Genomic DNA, 17,956 nt, shown 5'->3' on the forward strand with positions numbered 1-17,956 from the left:
TCAAAAGGTTGCCCAAACTCACCTTTAACACGAACGTCGCAAATAAAAGTATAATTCTGCTTTCCATCCAAAACGTTTTTATCTAATACTAAAACAGATGTTTCCAAAGGACTAAGCACATTTTTACTTGTCAAAGCCACCGGTCTTCGTTTTTGGTCTATAACCTTCCAATTATAAGATCCTTCTATTTCACCACAGTTCAAACAACTTGCAGACATTTTGATTTTTTTGCTTGCAATATACTTATAAGTTTTGTATGTTTTACAAGTGATACATTCAATCTCTACAACAGGAGCAACACCCTCAATGACATACACCTAAAACAATCAGTTATAATAATTTAAAAGAAAGTCCTTTCCTTTTTTCCTTCCACTATTTTTTAATTGAACAGATTACTTTGCTCCTTGTGGGGGAGTGGTTAATTTTAATTTTGGGGTATTTAAGTGGTTTGCCAATTAAGGCGTGTGGATGGTGTGTGTTGAAGAAATAAAAAGGAAACCATGTCTATTTAAGACAATGATAAGGAGGGATCAATCTGTTATTCATGTTAAAATTTGTTACACAATCCTGGAGATTTGGCAAAATGATTGTTTCAATACTTTGACCTATCCCCAATGAATTATTTCTGTAGAACCATATGATAAAAAATAATATTTTTCTTCCGGCAAACTAATCTATCAATTTAAAAATGTTCTAGTAAACTAGTGTCCATTACAAAAAATCGATTTATCTTTTCTGTAACCTTCAAAGAACTGTACTGACTGATAAATTGTTTCCCTAGACTTTCCAGGTCTGTTACACAAGATTTGTCTTAGGTCAAAATACATGATCTAAAAGAGTTGTTTATGCAATGTCAAAATCTACAATGTTAGGGGAAAGGCTTAACAGCTAATTTCGTTATGAGTAAAAAGTTTATAACAAATTACTACAAGTCAGTATCAAAACTGCAGCTGTATAGAAAGTAAAAAGAGAACTAACCTTTTGTACTCCAACAACAAACTCTTTATCTGGAACACGTTTTACATGAAGCGTGAAATTATGGAAATGTTTAGGGCTTAAGCATTGCTGTTTTATTGATAACTTTGCATTAGCCACACTCCATTCAGATATAGTACCATTTTTTAAATTAGTGAAACAAGCATTGGATTCAAGTACCCATTTATATAATAAATTGGATCTTCCATTTAATAAATCTGGATCTATAGTTTTAGTAGCATCTAGAACTATATCCTGTTGATTTCCTATGACTCGATAGGATCCTCCCCCAATTACTGGTACTAGTGGTGTTGAAACAACTTCCAAGAAAAATCTTTCAGAAACTCTGCCAAATTTCCCATATCGCAGAAGATTTCGTACGCAATAACTACCAACTTTAAAAGCACGCGGAGGCACTTCAAGTGATGGCTTATCCATTGTTAATTTGAAACCAGGAAAAGTATGTGCTGTGTATTTTGTTTCACAACTTTTACCATCTTTAACTGCGAATGACCAAGTGCTAGTAACATTTGGGCAAATAGTTTTGAAGTTAATCTCAGAATAAAACCATTTTGATTTTGTGTGTGTGCGGTCATTACTATCAATGAAAACGCTTGGCTTTTCACAGTCTTCAAAAAAAACTGTTACAGTGAATTTTTTTGTTAATGTGTGATTAATTGACTCGTTGATAAATTGACTAACCAAAACAACTTCAATTATATAATCACCTGTAGATTTTACGTACAAAGAGATGTCAAATGCAACGCTTCTATTGCCTTCAGCAATAAGTATTTTTCTGTCATTTACATGGAGGTACCATGATATCTTAGCATCTGGAAAGTCATTTTGAATGCTACCTCTCCATGTGCCATTGACTTCTACTGCCTCATCTACGTTTTCTCTCACTATGTCCTCAATAAAACGTTTCTCAACTGAAATATGAGTCCAGTTTTTAGATACACATCTCTCATGCTTGCATAAAGTAATGGAGATAGAAATATTTGAAGTTTTATGCAGAGTGGTAATACTGACTTGGCTGTACCCTTTAAAAACACCAGTGGTATGAGTGAAACTTTTTACATTGTTAACAACCACAGTTTGGTTTGTTATGAAGCAATCCTTTTTCCATGATATATTGAATTTGTATGAAGCATCATTTAACAAAATTTGGTTTTTTACATTCTCTGTAATGTTGAGGTCCTCACACTTGTCACTGTATAAAGTAAAGTTAAATTGTTTCACAAGTTTGTGATCAGGATTGCCAATAAATATACTTACTGCAGCCACTTCAATAATATACTGACCAGGAGGAAAATTATAAGATTCAAAGGAAAAGTTAAAGTAGATGCCACTTCCAAGAATACTGCGGTTACCAAACACATCGATCAGATACCAAGTCACATTTGCTTCTGGTATATGATTGCCTATTGTTAAATTAAGACTTTTATCTATCTCAACATGTTCTATAATACCAGTCGCTAGAATTTCATTAACTTTTGGTAGTGATGTGAAATTCCAGCTTTTTTCGTGACAAGAAAGATGTTTGCAAACACTTATGGAAATAGTAACAAGTTTTTTGTCTAATGGGGTGTGGAACCAAATTTCAGCCTGACCACGAGCAAGTTCAATTGATTTGTTGGAACTATTTGTGCCAGAAACTTGTATAACAGCATTTGTAGCAACTGGTTGATTGTTCCATTTTATGATTACTTGATACGTTCTGTTTGTCAACAAATATTTATTGGTCAATGAGATTTGAAACATGGTGGTATGGTCACCAACACGAACAATGACATCTTTTGTTCGGCTTTCTAATTCGAAGGTTGCATGTAAGAGCACAAGATGTTCACCACCTTTACTTCCAAAATGATAAGTATATGTTACTCCTGATTTAGTACGACTAATGTTTTTATCATATTGAACATTCCAAGAATAATTACTATTAGGATCTGCATTAGCTACTGAGAAGTTTATTGTTGTATTAAATGGAATGTATATAATACGGTTGCTGTCTACTCGCCAAATTTTTACTGATGCTTTTATACCAAAGCTTTGCAGGTCGTAAATTTTCAATGTTTTATTAGCAGTAGCACTACTAATAGGATTTGAAATTAATACTGAAATATTTTGTAAACCAGCTGTAACAGCACTGTATACAATATAACTTTTGGTGCTATTAAATTCAGGCCAAAAGTAAGAGAATGGGCCTCCGCCATTTGCAGTGGCAGATATGTTGATGGAAGACTTTACACGAAAATGCAATGGTGTTATTACTATATTAGTCACTGGATCAATAACAAAAACATATGCAACAACTGTGTGCTGCTGATAAGGTGTACTTAACGTAAGCTTAACTTGCTGTTTTCCAAGGTTATTAAATTGAATACGAGTTTCTACATGACTGGATATACTTATATTATTAAGAAACCACTTGTATTTAACAAAACTGTCTACAATTGAACTTTGGAACACTGACCTACTTCCTCTTTGAATATAGGTGAAGTAATTTTTAATGTACAGATTATCTTTGGTAAGATTTCGGTACACAATAACTCTCTTTAATAGGTAAAAACTACTAACAGCATTCGATATGTTGACAGTAATGTTATATGCACCAGCATTTTTGTCCTTCCCAAATGTAATGTAACTTTTCAAAGACTTGTTTTGTTTCCAATTATAGTTCAAATTACCCAGATATTTTCCACTAACATTGGCAGTAATGTTAATGCTCTGACCTTCAAGAATCATTAGCGGTGAGATCGACACTGTCTTAATAGCATTTAATATGGATATATTATGATACAGAGGTACCTCAAAGTAGTTGTTTCGAAGTATAACATATATTGTATATAATCCAACGTTATTGAAAAAAAAAACACACTCAGCTTGTATTAAGTTTTTCTCCACTGTTTTAACACAAGAAACTATCTCTGTATCATTCAAAAACCAATGCAAATTTCCAGTAAGTTTATGGTTCAATATTTCTACCTGTATATTCATGCTTTGATTGACGGCACCGAATGATGGTGTGTTAATTATGTTTAAAATGGGTGCAGAACCAACAAAATAAAAGTAAAAGGCAACAGTTTCACTAACCAAGTTTTTTAAACCAATAAAACAAGACATCCGTCCAGTCACATTTTTCTTTTTGATGGGAACATTAAATATTTCATCTGGATTATACATAGCAAACATCTTAGTCTCTTTACGTTCGTTAGTTTCTCCTGTATAGCAATGCAGTTGACCAGAAACTCCAGTTGCATCCGTCGGTTCAAAATAAACATGACTCACTTGGATCTCATCAACCTTTTCACTAATAACAGAGTTGTTCTGTATTTCTTTACGATCATACTCAACAGTTAAACTGACTTGGGTTAAGACACTTTGAACAAAGATACTAAGTTCAGAAGAACCACTTCCACACCTAGTTGTAGCATTTACACGAATTTTATATTCACCTTGGGATGTAAAGCTATGATTAAAAACATTAGTCTGAACTCTTGATGCCAAGTTACCGTTAAAGTACCACTGATAATTTACAGCCAAATTTTGATCTACAGAGGGACCTAGTTTTACATCAAATTGTACCATTGAACCAGGGGTAATGATAACTTTATTAGGAGGGTGGACTGTAGAAAGATCTGGCTCAACTGCAGTAAGTAATATTGGAAGTGTACCATTGTCTTTAACATGCACAGACATAGTGTATGTAAAATTGCTTACTTCATTCTGAGCACGTACAACTATATCGTATTTACCTGAAAAATTGAATCTGATGCTTTTCATAACAATTCCAGTGTTGATGAAAACTAACCCATCAGGTGATAGGCGATACCAATGGTAGGTGGGTACTGGATATTCAACTCCTGCATTGTTTATTTGCCCCCTGATAGGCTGACATTGGCTCACAGTGTGTGAAAGACTTGCATTAAGGCCAGTTATTGGATTCATCACTATTACAGAAACATTAGTTGTGACAGTTTCAAGATTATCCATAAAGGTAAAGACCAAGGTAAAATTTCCTGGTGTAGTATAGACATGCAAGTAGGTGAACGATGCAATGTTGGGAGAATTAGTAATGATTTTGCTTACTATTCCATCAGTAAAATTTACTTTATATTGATATCTTGATCTTTCTGAATATGTGATATTAACAGAAAATGATTTGTTTGTTTCAGCATAGATCATACTTGGCAAAGAGACATTTCTGACTGGATATTGTACAAGCACTTGCATGGTCTTTTGATCATTTGACAGATTGTCATTTACTTCGAGAGTAACATTATACAAACTTTCCTCCTGGAATGTCAATTCCAAATGCGGTGGATTACTTGTGTTGCCTGCTACCCATGGAAAGGGTGAAAATCCAGATACAATCCAACGATAGCGAAAAGAATTTGATGTGACCTTTGGTAATGGCTTTAGTATATACCAACCTACATGTGCATTGTCATTATTAGGGAGGTCAACTGAAATGGCATTCTTAACATGAATAAAATTAGATTTTGTAAAAACTGATGAACTGTTGTATTGGATTTCCAATGATGTATTGTAAACACCTTCTTTGGTAAAATTGTGTAGAAATTGAGGAATGTCATAGACTTCTCCATGTTGCCAATCTGTTAAAAAAACTCCACTAACATTCCATCTGTAAGAATACGTTTTGCATATTGAAAATTGGCTAGGTTGAATTTGCACAGGAATGTTCGAAACAACATACCATTCCAACAAAACCAATTTCACATCATTCTCCAGGAAAGTAAATTCTTTCTCCATATGGATTTTACTTACAACATTTTGAGCCCAGAATCTAATGGTAATTTTGCCATTTTTAGTAAGATTTAATTCTTCATCTCCAGTCTGTATCCTGGTTAAGCCTTGATCAGGTATAACTTGATAAAAGTACAGTACTGCAGACCCAGAAGATGTACCAGTGGTTATTCTAATTGGAGTGTTTTTACACAATACTTGTGGTGATTTTAAAACAACTGTAAAATTTTTTATTTTATCGTAGACAATGACATGTTTTTCATCAATCGGAAAATTTTCAATTTCTACCTTAAATGTTTTGCTTAATGCTCCCACAAGAGGAAATTTGTATATTAAATTCTCTTTTCTGTAAATGCTGCCGTCTAAAGACCAGTTATAAATGGGGTTTGTTGTCACGCATTCTATTTTTTTTTTAAGAAAAAACGTGATGTTTGTATCCGTGCATACATTAGCATGTTGAAATTTTGGCTTTAAATCAATTTCGAAGGATTTCACTTTGACAATAACACTTTGTTCCCATAATGCATCTGCTGCAGTGCTTTTACTAATACTAACATTACATGTGCCAGCCACATCAAAAACATACCATAGAATGTCAGTAGCGCTTTCTTTTATAAATGACCCATTGACATACAACCTATTTGGTGTCAACAACTTTCCACTGTAGGTTATCTGTAAGGTCATGTTAGTATTAATTTCATACATGAGAGGACATTCAGGCTTTGGCTTTGATGGACTATAGTTGACTATCATATGGTCAGTGTTTACAACTTTAACAAAAACAACTGCACTGAACATTTTACTGCCATCCATAACAATATTTATCACAATTTTGAAATTATCAATCACATTCAGATTCCATTTTAAAACTGAATTACAAATTGAATTCACATATGTACCTGGTAAACATATAGTTTGTGAGCATTCTAGAGGATCTCCTGTAAATTCTGATATGTTCTGTTTGACAGCATAAAAACCTTTACATGGTGTAGTAGTTGATGTAACTTGTATTGATACTGCAGTATTTACTGGTATAATGAAGAAAGTCTCTTCTGCATTCATCTGTAGACTGTTATTTTTAACTCTAATACTTTTAGACGTTAACTCATATTCCACATTTTGGGACGTATCATTAACATAGGATATCTTAATTTTTGGCCTTTTAATGTCACCAGTGTAATTAGCATGTATGCCCTGTGCTGTTTTTGTGTCACTGTTTGCAGCTCGTCTTACTCTTTTTCGGACATTGGGCTGTTGCTTGCAGTCCCCTAAAACAAAACAGATTATATAAATATTTTGAATAAAGTTGCAACACCTTGCGTTCCCATAATATAAAAAGAATTCTTATGCAGAAACATAAAGCAGCAAATGAGAGGAAGTTGAGAGAATTGAGAAGGAAAATTTGTACTATATTAATTAAAGGTTGATAATCAGCATGTTCTTTCAATTAACTTAACTTCAGTTTTGCCAACCTTTCTTGGTATAGAGAAAAAGTTTTTAATGATTTTGGGGTTATTTTTAAAACAACGTGGTAGTTAATTCTAAAAATAGATCTGTCAAGGAAGCAAAAAGTCTTGTGAGAAAGCAGTTATACTTGCACAACTTCAGACTTATTTTATTGCATTGATACAGTAGATCACCACATCTTCCCAAATGGTTAGAAATGTACTATATTTATTAAACAAACGCAAATATTAGTATGTTTCAAGATTAAAACCCAAAAATATGTTAAATAACTTTTATTTGGTTGTAAAAAACTCTAAATAAAATGTTAAAAATTTTTTAAGAGCAAAAGTAATTGAATTTTAAAAAGATATGGTAGTGGTTATTTGGACAAACTTTAAGCTTCCGATGACATTACAGTTTTCCACTATATTGTTCCTTTCATGAGTTATTATAAGTTAGCATTTGTCAGTTTAAACCATAGTTGAGTACAAAAGACGAATGTAAACCTTGCACATTCATTATCAAAATATAAAGGTTGTTTACATATCTTCAGGGATGCTGTTGTATGTTATAATTAAATCTACAACTGATTTTACATGCGGACATTTTGTAGTGTGTTGTTTTTTAAGCTGTACATATTTTTATACTGTTTTAAATTATTATTTATTATTTTTTTATTGTGAATCTCATGATGGGACATAAGTATATTATATTATCCAAAAAAAATTGTTATTCTTTGGATCGTTGCTAATTATCTTTATGACACAATGTTTAGTCCTTATAAAAATTACTATAGTGCTTGTTAGCTGACTTGTTATCCCTTACATTACATATTTTTTAGAGATAAACACTGAAAACGATGATAGCAAACTTTTTAACCAGATACAGTCTTAAAAAAGATTATTATATAAAGCATTCTCAATACTTTTTAATAAAACCAAACTCTTTCACAGAAAGTATAATAAAAAAATAATGCAAAGTTTTTTGAAAGAAGTGTTTGTAATAATGACCTAATAACCTTACCAATAAATTCTGGTAGCTTTACTACTGGGACTCCACGAAGCCTGGTTGGTTCGGAGCAAAGTATTTCCTCTCCGCCACGTATCAAATTGAGCCATTTAGATATTGGGAGGAGAGAACAATCACAAATGAATCTATTATGCAGAGATCTAAATGAAATAAATTTTTATTTTATCTCTGATGTAATTATTAATATAAAAAAAGGTATGTAAATAAAAAAAGACACAGTAAAAAACTATTTGACCATACTGCTAAAGAATATTGTTAATAACATGATACAATACAAAAATATGTATTATTTAATACTTGTCTGTCTGTGAGCCAATTGAAACACAGAGGCTTTTCTAAGGCGACTCCAATTTAATTAGTTGTTCTACGGGCCCAACCAACCCTAATTTTTACGAAAACAAAAAAATAATAATATCAAGCAAAAAAGTTTTAAAGAAAAAAAAATTACAACAAACAAACATTTTCTCATCCCATCTCATGAAATTATAATGAGCATAGAACATAATCAATGATGTTATTTTTTGTTGGGTGAATGTCAATCTACAATTATACTAAATAAGGTGAATCAATACCGTTACTTTGGGACCACCATTGGTAAGGCCACTGGAAGTTGATTCTTGGTTTATGGTAATTTGTTGCGATAAAACTGAAATGCCCGATGCGCAAGTTTTGTAATCACAAAAACAGTTATGTGGTTAAATGTGATTTATAACAAAAATTAGCTACTTTCGCTAAAATAGTTATAATACAAGTAAAAAACAAAACAGATTATTGTCGCAACACCTTCCATCCAAGTATTTTTATCTTTTCACCTTAAGAACTAGTTACATATTTTTTAGTGAGATAAACTATTATTACTTTTCCTTCGCAACTAAAAAATATTAACTGTGTGCGCTATGTGAAAATACATAAAAAAAAACCGGTTGTGGTAACACCCTCCTCTGTTGTTATTTTTTATTATTTTTGTTGTTGTTCCGACCGACCGTAAGCTACTATTGACTTCGCCCGTAGAACAACTAATTAAATTGGAATCGCGTTATCAAAAATACTACTATAATCGCATTCCATGCAAATAAAATTTCAAAAATATCAAGGTTCCTGCCAGGCAAGAATGCAGCCTAATATACAAATTAAAAGATTCTGTGCACAAAGCTCTATTTATTGCTGCATGATTTAGAATTTCTTTTAATATAATATAATCAGTCTCCCAGCAAAATCATTTTTTAAGACCATCTATACATTTTAAAACATTTATGGAGCAGGCTGTGTCCGAGTCTTAGAACTGTGTTTTACTAGGCTCAGGATGTTTATCCACTGTTAGTAAAACTGGCTTGGGCAGCTTTAGCCAAACGTAAGATTAACAAGCTGGTAGATTTCAAATAACGCATTGATTAGGCTCCCGAGAGCATAATGACTTTGATAGTAATACTTCATCAGAACCTGTGCTTCTTAACAATTTTGGTGATCATGCTGAAATACAAATAAGATATCTGCTATTTTTCTTTGAGTTGGAGCAAGCAAGGACTCTTAATTCCAATGAAATATAATCCAGTTAACACCAATTTGGCAAAACGTAAACACAGAGGCAATATGTTATGTTAAAAGCATCATGTGATGTTAGTGAGCTGGACTTAAAGAATTAGATAAATGGCTTGGTCACAATGTTTACGACAAAGTTATCACAATGTGCCAGGTGATAACCCTAGGAAGGTCATGATAGCTGAACAGAAATTAAAACATAATTAATAGTTGAAAATTTCAGAGAGGATGTTGAAGGTATAAAAACAGTCAACTGTAACCAAGATGAATTTTTGTCTTACTTTGGTGCAATTTTGGTATAACCCTACACTCTTGACAAAAAAGTTACAGAAACTAAAAACTGAGTTTATGGCTTGTGTGATGATTCTAGGTTAATGTTATTCTTTTTCATAACAGTGTAAAGGCCCTTTTAGACAATAAATTATTCCCGTAAAGTATGGTAAAAAATATTGTAAGAGAAAAATATTGTAATAATTTAATTTATGTTTAAATACATTTAATACTTGTCTGTCTGTGAGCCAATTGAAACACAGAGGCTTTTCTAAGGCGACTCCAATTTAATTAGTTGTTCTACGGGCCCAACCAACCCTAATTTTTACGAAAACAAAAAAATAATAATATCAAGCAAAAAAGTTTTAAAGAAAAAAAAATTACAACAAACAAACATTTTCTCATCCCATCTCATGAAATTATAATGAGCATAGAACATAATCAATGATGTTATTTTTTGTTGGGTGAATGTCAATCTACAATTATACTAAATAAGGTGAATCAATACCGTTACTTTGGGACCACCATTGGTAAGGCCACTGGAAGTTGATTCTTGGTTTATGGTAATTTGTTGCGATAAAACTGAAATGCCCGATGCGCAAGTTTTGTAATCACAAAAACAGTTATGTGGTTAAATGTGATTTATAACAAAAATTAGCTACTTTCGCTAAAATAGTTATAATACAAGTAAAAAACAAAACAGATTATTGTCGCAACACCTTCCATCCAAGTATTTTTATCTTTTCACCTTAAGAACTAGTTACATATTTTTTAGTGAGATAAACTATTATTACTTTTCCTTCGCAACTAAAAAATATTAACTGTGTGCGCTATGTGAAAATACATAAAAAAAAACCGGTTGTGGTAACACCCTCCTCTGTTGTTATTTTTTATTATTTTTGTTGTTGTTCCGACCGACCGTAAGCTACTATTGACTTCGCCCGTAGAACAACTAATTAAATTGGAATCGCGTTATCAAAAATACTACTATAATCGCATTCCATGCAAATAAAATTTCAAAAATATCAAGGTTCCTGCCAGGCAAGAATGCAGCCTAATATACAAATTAAAAGATTCTGTGCACAAAGCTCTATTTATTGCTGCATGATTTAGAATTTCTTTTAATATAATATAATCAGTCTCCCAGCAAAATCATTTTTTAAGACCATCTATACATTTTAAAACATTTATGGAGCAGGCTGTGTCCGAGTCTTAGAACTGTGTTTTACTAGGCTCAGGATGTTTATCCACTGTTAGTAAAACTGGCTTGGGCAGCTTTAGCCAAACGTAAGATTAACAAGCTGGTAGATTTCAAATAACGCATTGATTAGGCTCCCGAGAGCATAATGACTTTGATAGTAATACTTCATCAGAACCTGTGCTTCTTAACAATTTTGGTGATCATGCTGAAATACAAATAAGATATCTGCTATTTTTCTTTGAGTTGGAGCAAGCAAGGACTCTTAATTCCAATGAAATATAATCCAGTTAACACCAATTTGGCAAAACGTAAACACAGAGGCAATATGTTATGTTAAAAGCATCATGTGATGTTAGTGAGCTGGACTTAAAGAATTAGATAAATGGCTTGGTCACAATGTTTACGACAAAGTTATCACAATGTGCCAGGTGATAACCCTAGGAAGGTCATGATAGCTGAACAGAAATTAAAACATAATTAATAGTTGAAAATTTCAGAGAGGATGTTGAAGGTATAAAAACAGTCAACTGTAACCAAGATGAATTTTTGTCTTACTTTGGTGCAATTTTGGTATAACCCTACACTCTTGACAAAAAAGTTACAGAAACTAAAAACTGAGTTTATGGCTTGTGTGATGATTCTAGGTTAATGTTATTCTTTTTCATAACAGTGTAAAGGCCCTTTTAGACAATAAATTATTCCCGTAAAGTATGGTAAAAAATATTGTAAGAGAAAAATATTGTAATAATTTAATTTATGTTTAAATACAATATGGAGTTATTCAATAAATTATTGCTCATCAGCTGCATTTATAATTTATCATCGAAGCTTTATATATTTTCACTCATTATATTCAAAAGCTAAACTCTCCAGCATGATTATTCTGTACAAGTTGCTAAATTTGGAGTCACATGTACTATCAGATATCAGAATTCTTTGATATTTGATTTTAATCGTAGCTAAACTAAACTAATTATTGGCATCTGGTAATACACTATAAGCTATTCCGTTAAGTATTCCATTTTTGCTACCAATTTCTTGTAATTTTGATCAAAGATTTCACATCATTAAATTCAAATCATTTTTTGTTGTTGCCTGCTGATATGAATAAAAAATAAAGACTTAGGGGAAATTAATAAGTCATTACAAAAAATAAATTTTTATGGGAAAGTCAACTAGTTCTTTCAATTGAGAATTATCTTTTTAACAGGAAAAATAATAGTTACCTGACATTATTTTTACCAATAGTATGTATACAAAGTATAAGGCAAGTTACCTGAAAACCATAAATGTCATTTTATCAAACCCGCCATAAGGGCTAAAGCCATGGTATTTTAATAAGAGCTCTAATTAAAGAGATTTTTACGTTGAATTATCTGTAGCAGATAAATATACAAATGATAGAACATAAATAATGTGTACTTAACCAGATGATAACAAAAGGAAAAATTTGTGAACTAATTCTTACAAAATCAATTGATCAAGAATGCTGATTGCCTTGCAAAAGGCACTGTTACAGCTGAAAAAATCCTTTGTATACTATCTCGTAGAAAACAGTTTAAATACTGTTGAATTTAGTCAATAAGAACGAATATAACATTTTGCATATGTCTGAAAACTATTTATTGAGAGAATGTAATGTAATTTTGTTCATTAAATTTTTTAAGTTATTATGTATAGCTTAATCTTATCCATAAGTGAAGCTGCAACATTAAGTACACATTATTCCCAAAACAAAAAGAGCTTTTTTTCAACCAGGTTTTTTAAGAAGATTCAAAATTTTAATAATTTTTAGCGACATTCTTGTTATTGAAAATGATTTCTGGCCACCTGATGTGTCCATCAATTGAAAGCAACCAGAGACATACATATGCCATATGCCATTAATTTCATTTTGATTGCATCGTCTAATAATATTTTATCAACATTACATCATTTCGGATTTTGACTAGCATTTGAAAATTGGCATCATCTCTTTTTTTAAGCTGGTCCCTCAGCCCTGTTCAGCTTTATTCAGCCTTTTCTCATCAACTTGAACCAAATATGTTCTATCATGGAAACCTCCGACTTCAATTTATATAAAATCTATAACAAGTTTATTCCATCAAGGTGATCAAAACGTGTAACTCATTCTTGTCCATATGTTGGCCAGCAATCAAGTGAATATCTTATTAGATATCACTTGGTCTTGATTAAATTTTGGACGGTGGTAATGATAACTTTAAAAGTGTTGAAATATACCAACCTCTTAGTGTTGAAGAATTACTGTCTGTTGTAAACATTGAAAACACTGTGTAGCTATAGTGTTGGGAGATAAGTTTACAGGTTTTTAAGGATATTTTGCTTCTGTTGAAAATGGCCAGATTTTTATAGCTGATGGGAATTTTTTATTTTATAACAAATGAAGTAGAGATTATGCAAATCAAAAATTGCTCAAAACTTCTTCCACAATAATATCAAATTTTAAAATTGTAAATGAAGCAGACCTGGTTTTTATATGTATAGCATGTCACAGTCTCTATGAGAGGTCATTTGATAAATATAATGCTGAGAAATATGACCTGCAGCAACCTGACATTATTAACAAAGTTATGATGTGTGGGGAGTATTACATTTGCCTGACTTATCATAAAAAAATTGTTAAAGAACGTAATTCCTGCTCATGCATTGTTCAATAACCTAGACATTTTATACTTGGTAGGTAACTTATCAAACCTCGATAAATTGGAGAAAGTAATTGTAGCCAGGAAAATTTAGTTTAGGAAAATAGCAATAATGTCCAAAGGATAATCTCCAAAACTTAAAGGCGCCATATGTAATGTTGCTATTAATTAATTTTTAACGCCAGTGTTGAGATCAATCAAATGTAATTGTAAACAGGTTTCTCTTTAGGGTTGACAACAACAAAGTCATATGCGAGAGGTAAGAACAACAAGTTGATACAGTACAGGGTAGAGAAGCAAGTAGTTTTTAGTAATTAGTACACAAGTGTAGATAAAAAAGTTGAAGAGAGGAAATGGTGATGTCATGGTAGTCAATGACTGGTCATCAGTAAAGGAGGCTAAACTTTCTTTTACTTTGCCAATAATACCCAAGAAATATTTTACAATTACCAAGATCAACAATAAGTCTTTCCTGTTCGATTTGGTGAACAATGAAAAGCTAGTTGAAAACGATGGTATAACAATTTATTTGAAAAAAGCAAGCATTAAGAATATTTGGCGACTTTGTGATAAGGTTAAAGACAAAACTGTCAATTTTTTGAAAATCTTTGGGTTTCCAAATGTTAATCACAGTGGTATGAATTTATCTACAATATAGCATAGATCTTGTTAGATCCTGCAAGTTTCACAGAAAAGGACCATGTTGATTCAACCTCCGTTTCCAAAACTAAACACACTTTTTATTTTTCTATTCCCATTGGCATAATCTAAATACTTAACTGAAAACTTAAACCCAAATTCTAAATCACAATAAAAAAGCTTTTTGGCTGTGAAATCCCATTAACACTAACATGACAAAATTGGATATTTTTTCAGAAGAGATTAATCCACTTTGATTTTATAATTGGATGAAAATTTGTTAAAAATTAAATTTCGACATTCTTAAACCACACAACACATTCTGGAGCATTGTTATTCTGACATGTGCCATTTATTTGGACCCAGTCACACTCTCCTAAAACTCATTAAAATACATACCTCTTCTCTAGTGGATTTGTTGAAAATAAAACATTGTCAAATTGGTTTCCATCAAATTCCCTAGCAAAAAAAATATAGTACTGCTATTTGCCGAAACAAAAAGTGGTGCAAAACTAATTTTCATGAATAATCAAAACATTTTATCAGATTTATTTAAAAACAGATTCAATAGACAATGTCAATTTCATAAAAAAAAATGTTATGTTATCTTTAGGCTGATAAATTGGTGTGAAATAATAATTTGAGATTCATTATTAATGTTAGTATTTTTAGAATTAGAATTATGTGGTAAATTTTTAGCATTTCACATAATTATCAACTTTTATGGTTAATCTTTGACATTACCGAAATATTATTTTTTTTAATGATTTTCATTATCCATTATTGGAACTTATATTATGCTTGATAGTTTTGCCCTATACACTGTACAGGTCAGAGGGATTTTATATACTTCACATTTTCTACTTCTTTTTGAAATTCTTATATTCCAGAATCGCTTGCGCAAACAAAGTTAGCTTTTTTGGAGCACAAGTTATTGGGTAGGTGCTTTTTCCTTTATTGATAGGTCTGTGACTTTGTCATATTTGAGGATCTATTATTCCCTGTTTTTGTGCAAAACACCAGAAAAAACTAATGATTCAATCCTAAAAAATTAAGACTGTTTTTTTGTACTGTTTTGGCTTATTTTGCACATAAAACCACCAACTTTAAGCTGATAAGATCTATTTTTAAAAAAAACTGACTGTCATAATCGAGGGTCTATTGTTCCCTATCTTTATACAAAAATCAGAATGAACTAATGCTTCAATTTTTTGGTAACAGACAGAGGGACACAGGTCAAGTTATAAGATCTCCCCTGCACAAGGTAGGTCCAAAAATGAATGCTTAAAGGATAATTTGAAATAATTAAGTCAGAGTACCTCCCAAAAGCATATATTCTAATCCAGAATTAAAATAACTTGTATTTAAACATTTTATAAAGAACTTTATAAAAATAGGTGCAATCATATGTCTCTTGAAATAAGTTTTATTGTTTTTATGCTAATTGCAAAAAAAACAACTGCCCGTAGTCTCCATAAAATTAAGAGGGCTGTTAACCCTTTAAAAAAGATAAAGCACATACCTTAAAATACTCAACAAAAACAGCAATATGTAACACTTCAACATTTTAAGTAATATTAAATCAGCCGCTAACTACAACATTTTTTATGACTGATGTGTTCTGTCTAAAATAAATTAAATAACATAAATTTTTATGTTTCTCATCAAACCTGCAACATTTAATTTCATTTTTTATAACAAAAGTTGGCCAACCAACTGGCATTTCACACATGGTCTGGAAGAATGTAGGAGACAAAATATATAGATTAATTAGAGTAATGCAATATATAGGACCATAAACAAAAGAGGAGAAATAGTATAGGGTTAGTTCAGAACTGGACACTAGTTAGTCAACTTATAAAAAATATTAAAAAAATTTACAATTGGCATCTTGTAAGATTTACAGTACTGCTATCAAGAAGCCTAACATCGTTATCGTGAATCATGCGCGACAGCCACGATCCACGATCCTATAGTGTCTGTCATGATTTTAAAAATATTAGATAACAGATCGAGAAACTACCGTGATGATCATGTTAATCGCGATGGATCATGGAAACCACGATGGTTTCACAATGGAAATCACGATTCATTTAAAGTATGTGAAATACGAAGTCAGAGAATGATTTAAAAAGGCTTTGCAGTGTTTAGAGTAAACATAAATCTTTTTTTTAAAAGCCTATTTAATTGATTTGCTTTTACTTGTAGCCACAAGTAAAAGCAAATTATTAGCACTAATTATTATAAATATTGGTAATGGAATATGGCGATATTTATTATACCTTGCGTTCAGTAGCTTTTTTGCGATTTTATAATTCAACTTTTCGTAATTTAATTTATATACATTAAATATTTTTAGTTTCACAAGTAGTTACAAAGTTTAATAACTTAAATATTCACAATTTTTCGGACATGGCTTTTAATTTCTGGCTGTGAACTTTGTTTAGAACATACCCTTCGTGTGTTCCCCATGCCAAAACCATAATTCCTTTGTGCCGTACAGGGATAAAGAATTGTGTTCTTACTTTCCTGTATTGAAATATTTTGAGTGTTTCAGGTTTAATATTGCATGCGCGTTAATTTTGAATTATCGCCTGCCGAAATCTTACTAAATAATTTTTGTTTTGATTAATATAGTTTTTACAAGTGAATGTTTTTTTACAACAGGTGTTATGCTGCACACTTGCCGTCCTGCTCTAGTTAAGCATGATACATTTAGGTTATTATTCAATAACATTTTGTTTAAAATCATAAAAATAGTTTCTTTAACAAACATTTACAACTTTTCTCTTTTGACAGAAACAAACTTTTTTCGTTTTAAAACTTTTAAAAGTAATCTAAAAAAGCATTCCTATTGCCATTTTTCGTTCTTAAACTTTTACTACGATCTAAAAAACAATTTTATCATCATTTTTTCTTCTTAAACTTTTAAAACGCGATCTAAAAAACATATCTATCGCCGCTCGTTCTTAACTTTCAAATTAAAATTTCAATTTTTGTTAAAATATAATTATTCCTATCACTTGAAACTTTTATTTGGCTCGCACAACCAACAATGCCTTCTCGCTAGTCTATTTATAGTTTCCATGCAAAACTTTTATTTAATAAAACTATTAACAATGACTCTTCGTGTCACATTGGTAGAGTTAATAATATTTACAATTATGCTATTGGGTACAATTACGTTAACACTATATAACAATAGTTATGCACAGTTATAATAAGAGAATATATACAGTAATCTTTTTTAATTGCTTTTCATTTAAATTGTTATTAAAGCAATAAAGTTTAAACATTATCTAGCACTTCAGTGAAACAATTGCATCGTGACGAACACGACTTTATCTTTAATATGATTGTGAAACTCATGATGTATCGTGACACGATAAATCGCGTCTTCCACGATGGCATTATTTCACCTTTG

General features: G+C 31.4%; 1 protein-coding gene across 1 annotated transcript in view; it reads right to left on the reverse strand.

The window, feature by feature from the left end:
• The window catches only part of LOC130648782 (uncharacterized), a 34,272-nt gene extending 18,044 nt beyond the window's left edge, over positions 1-16,228 (reverse strand). The window contains exons 1-5 of the mRNA XM_057454876.1: positions 16,055-16,228; positions 14,932-14,991; positions 8,215-8,360; positions 979-7,013; positions 23-317 (exon numbers count right to left, since the gene is read on the reverse strand). Of these exons, the coding sequence (XP_057310859.1) occupies positions 23-317; positions 979-7,013; positions 8,215-8,360; positions 14,932-14,991; positions 16,055-16,098 (6,580 nt within the window). The 5' untranslated portion in view covers positions 16,099-16,228. The remainder of the gene's footprint in view (positions 1-22; positions 318-978; positions 7,014-8,214; positions 8,361-14,931; positions 14,992-16,054) is intronic.
• Positions 16,229-17,956: the final 1,728 nt, after the last annotated feature.

This window comes from Hydractinia symbiolongicarpus, chromosome 7, assembly GCF_029227915.1.
Source record: "Hydractinia symbiolongicarpus strain clone_291-10 chromosome 7, HSymV2.1, whole genome shotgun sequence".
Taxonomy (NCBI): Eukaryota; Metazoa; Cnidaria; class Hydrozoa; order Anthoathecata; family Hydractiniidae; genus Hydractinia; species Hydractinia symbiolongicarpus.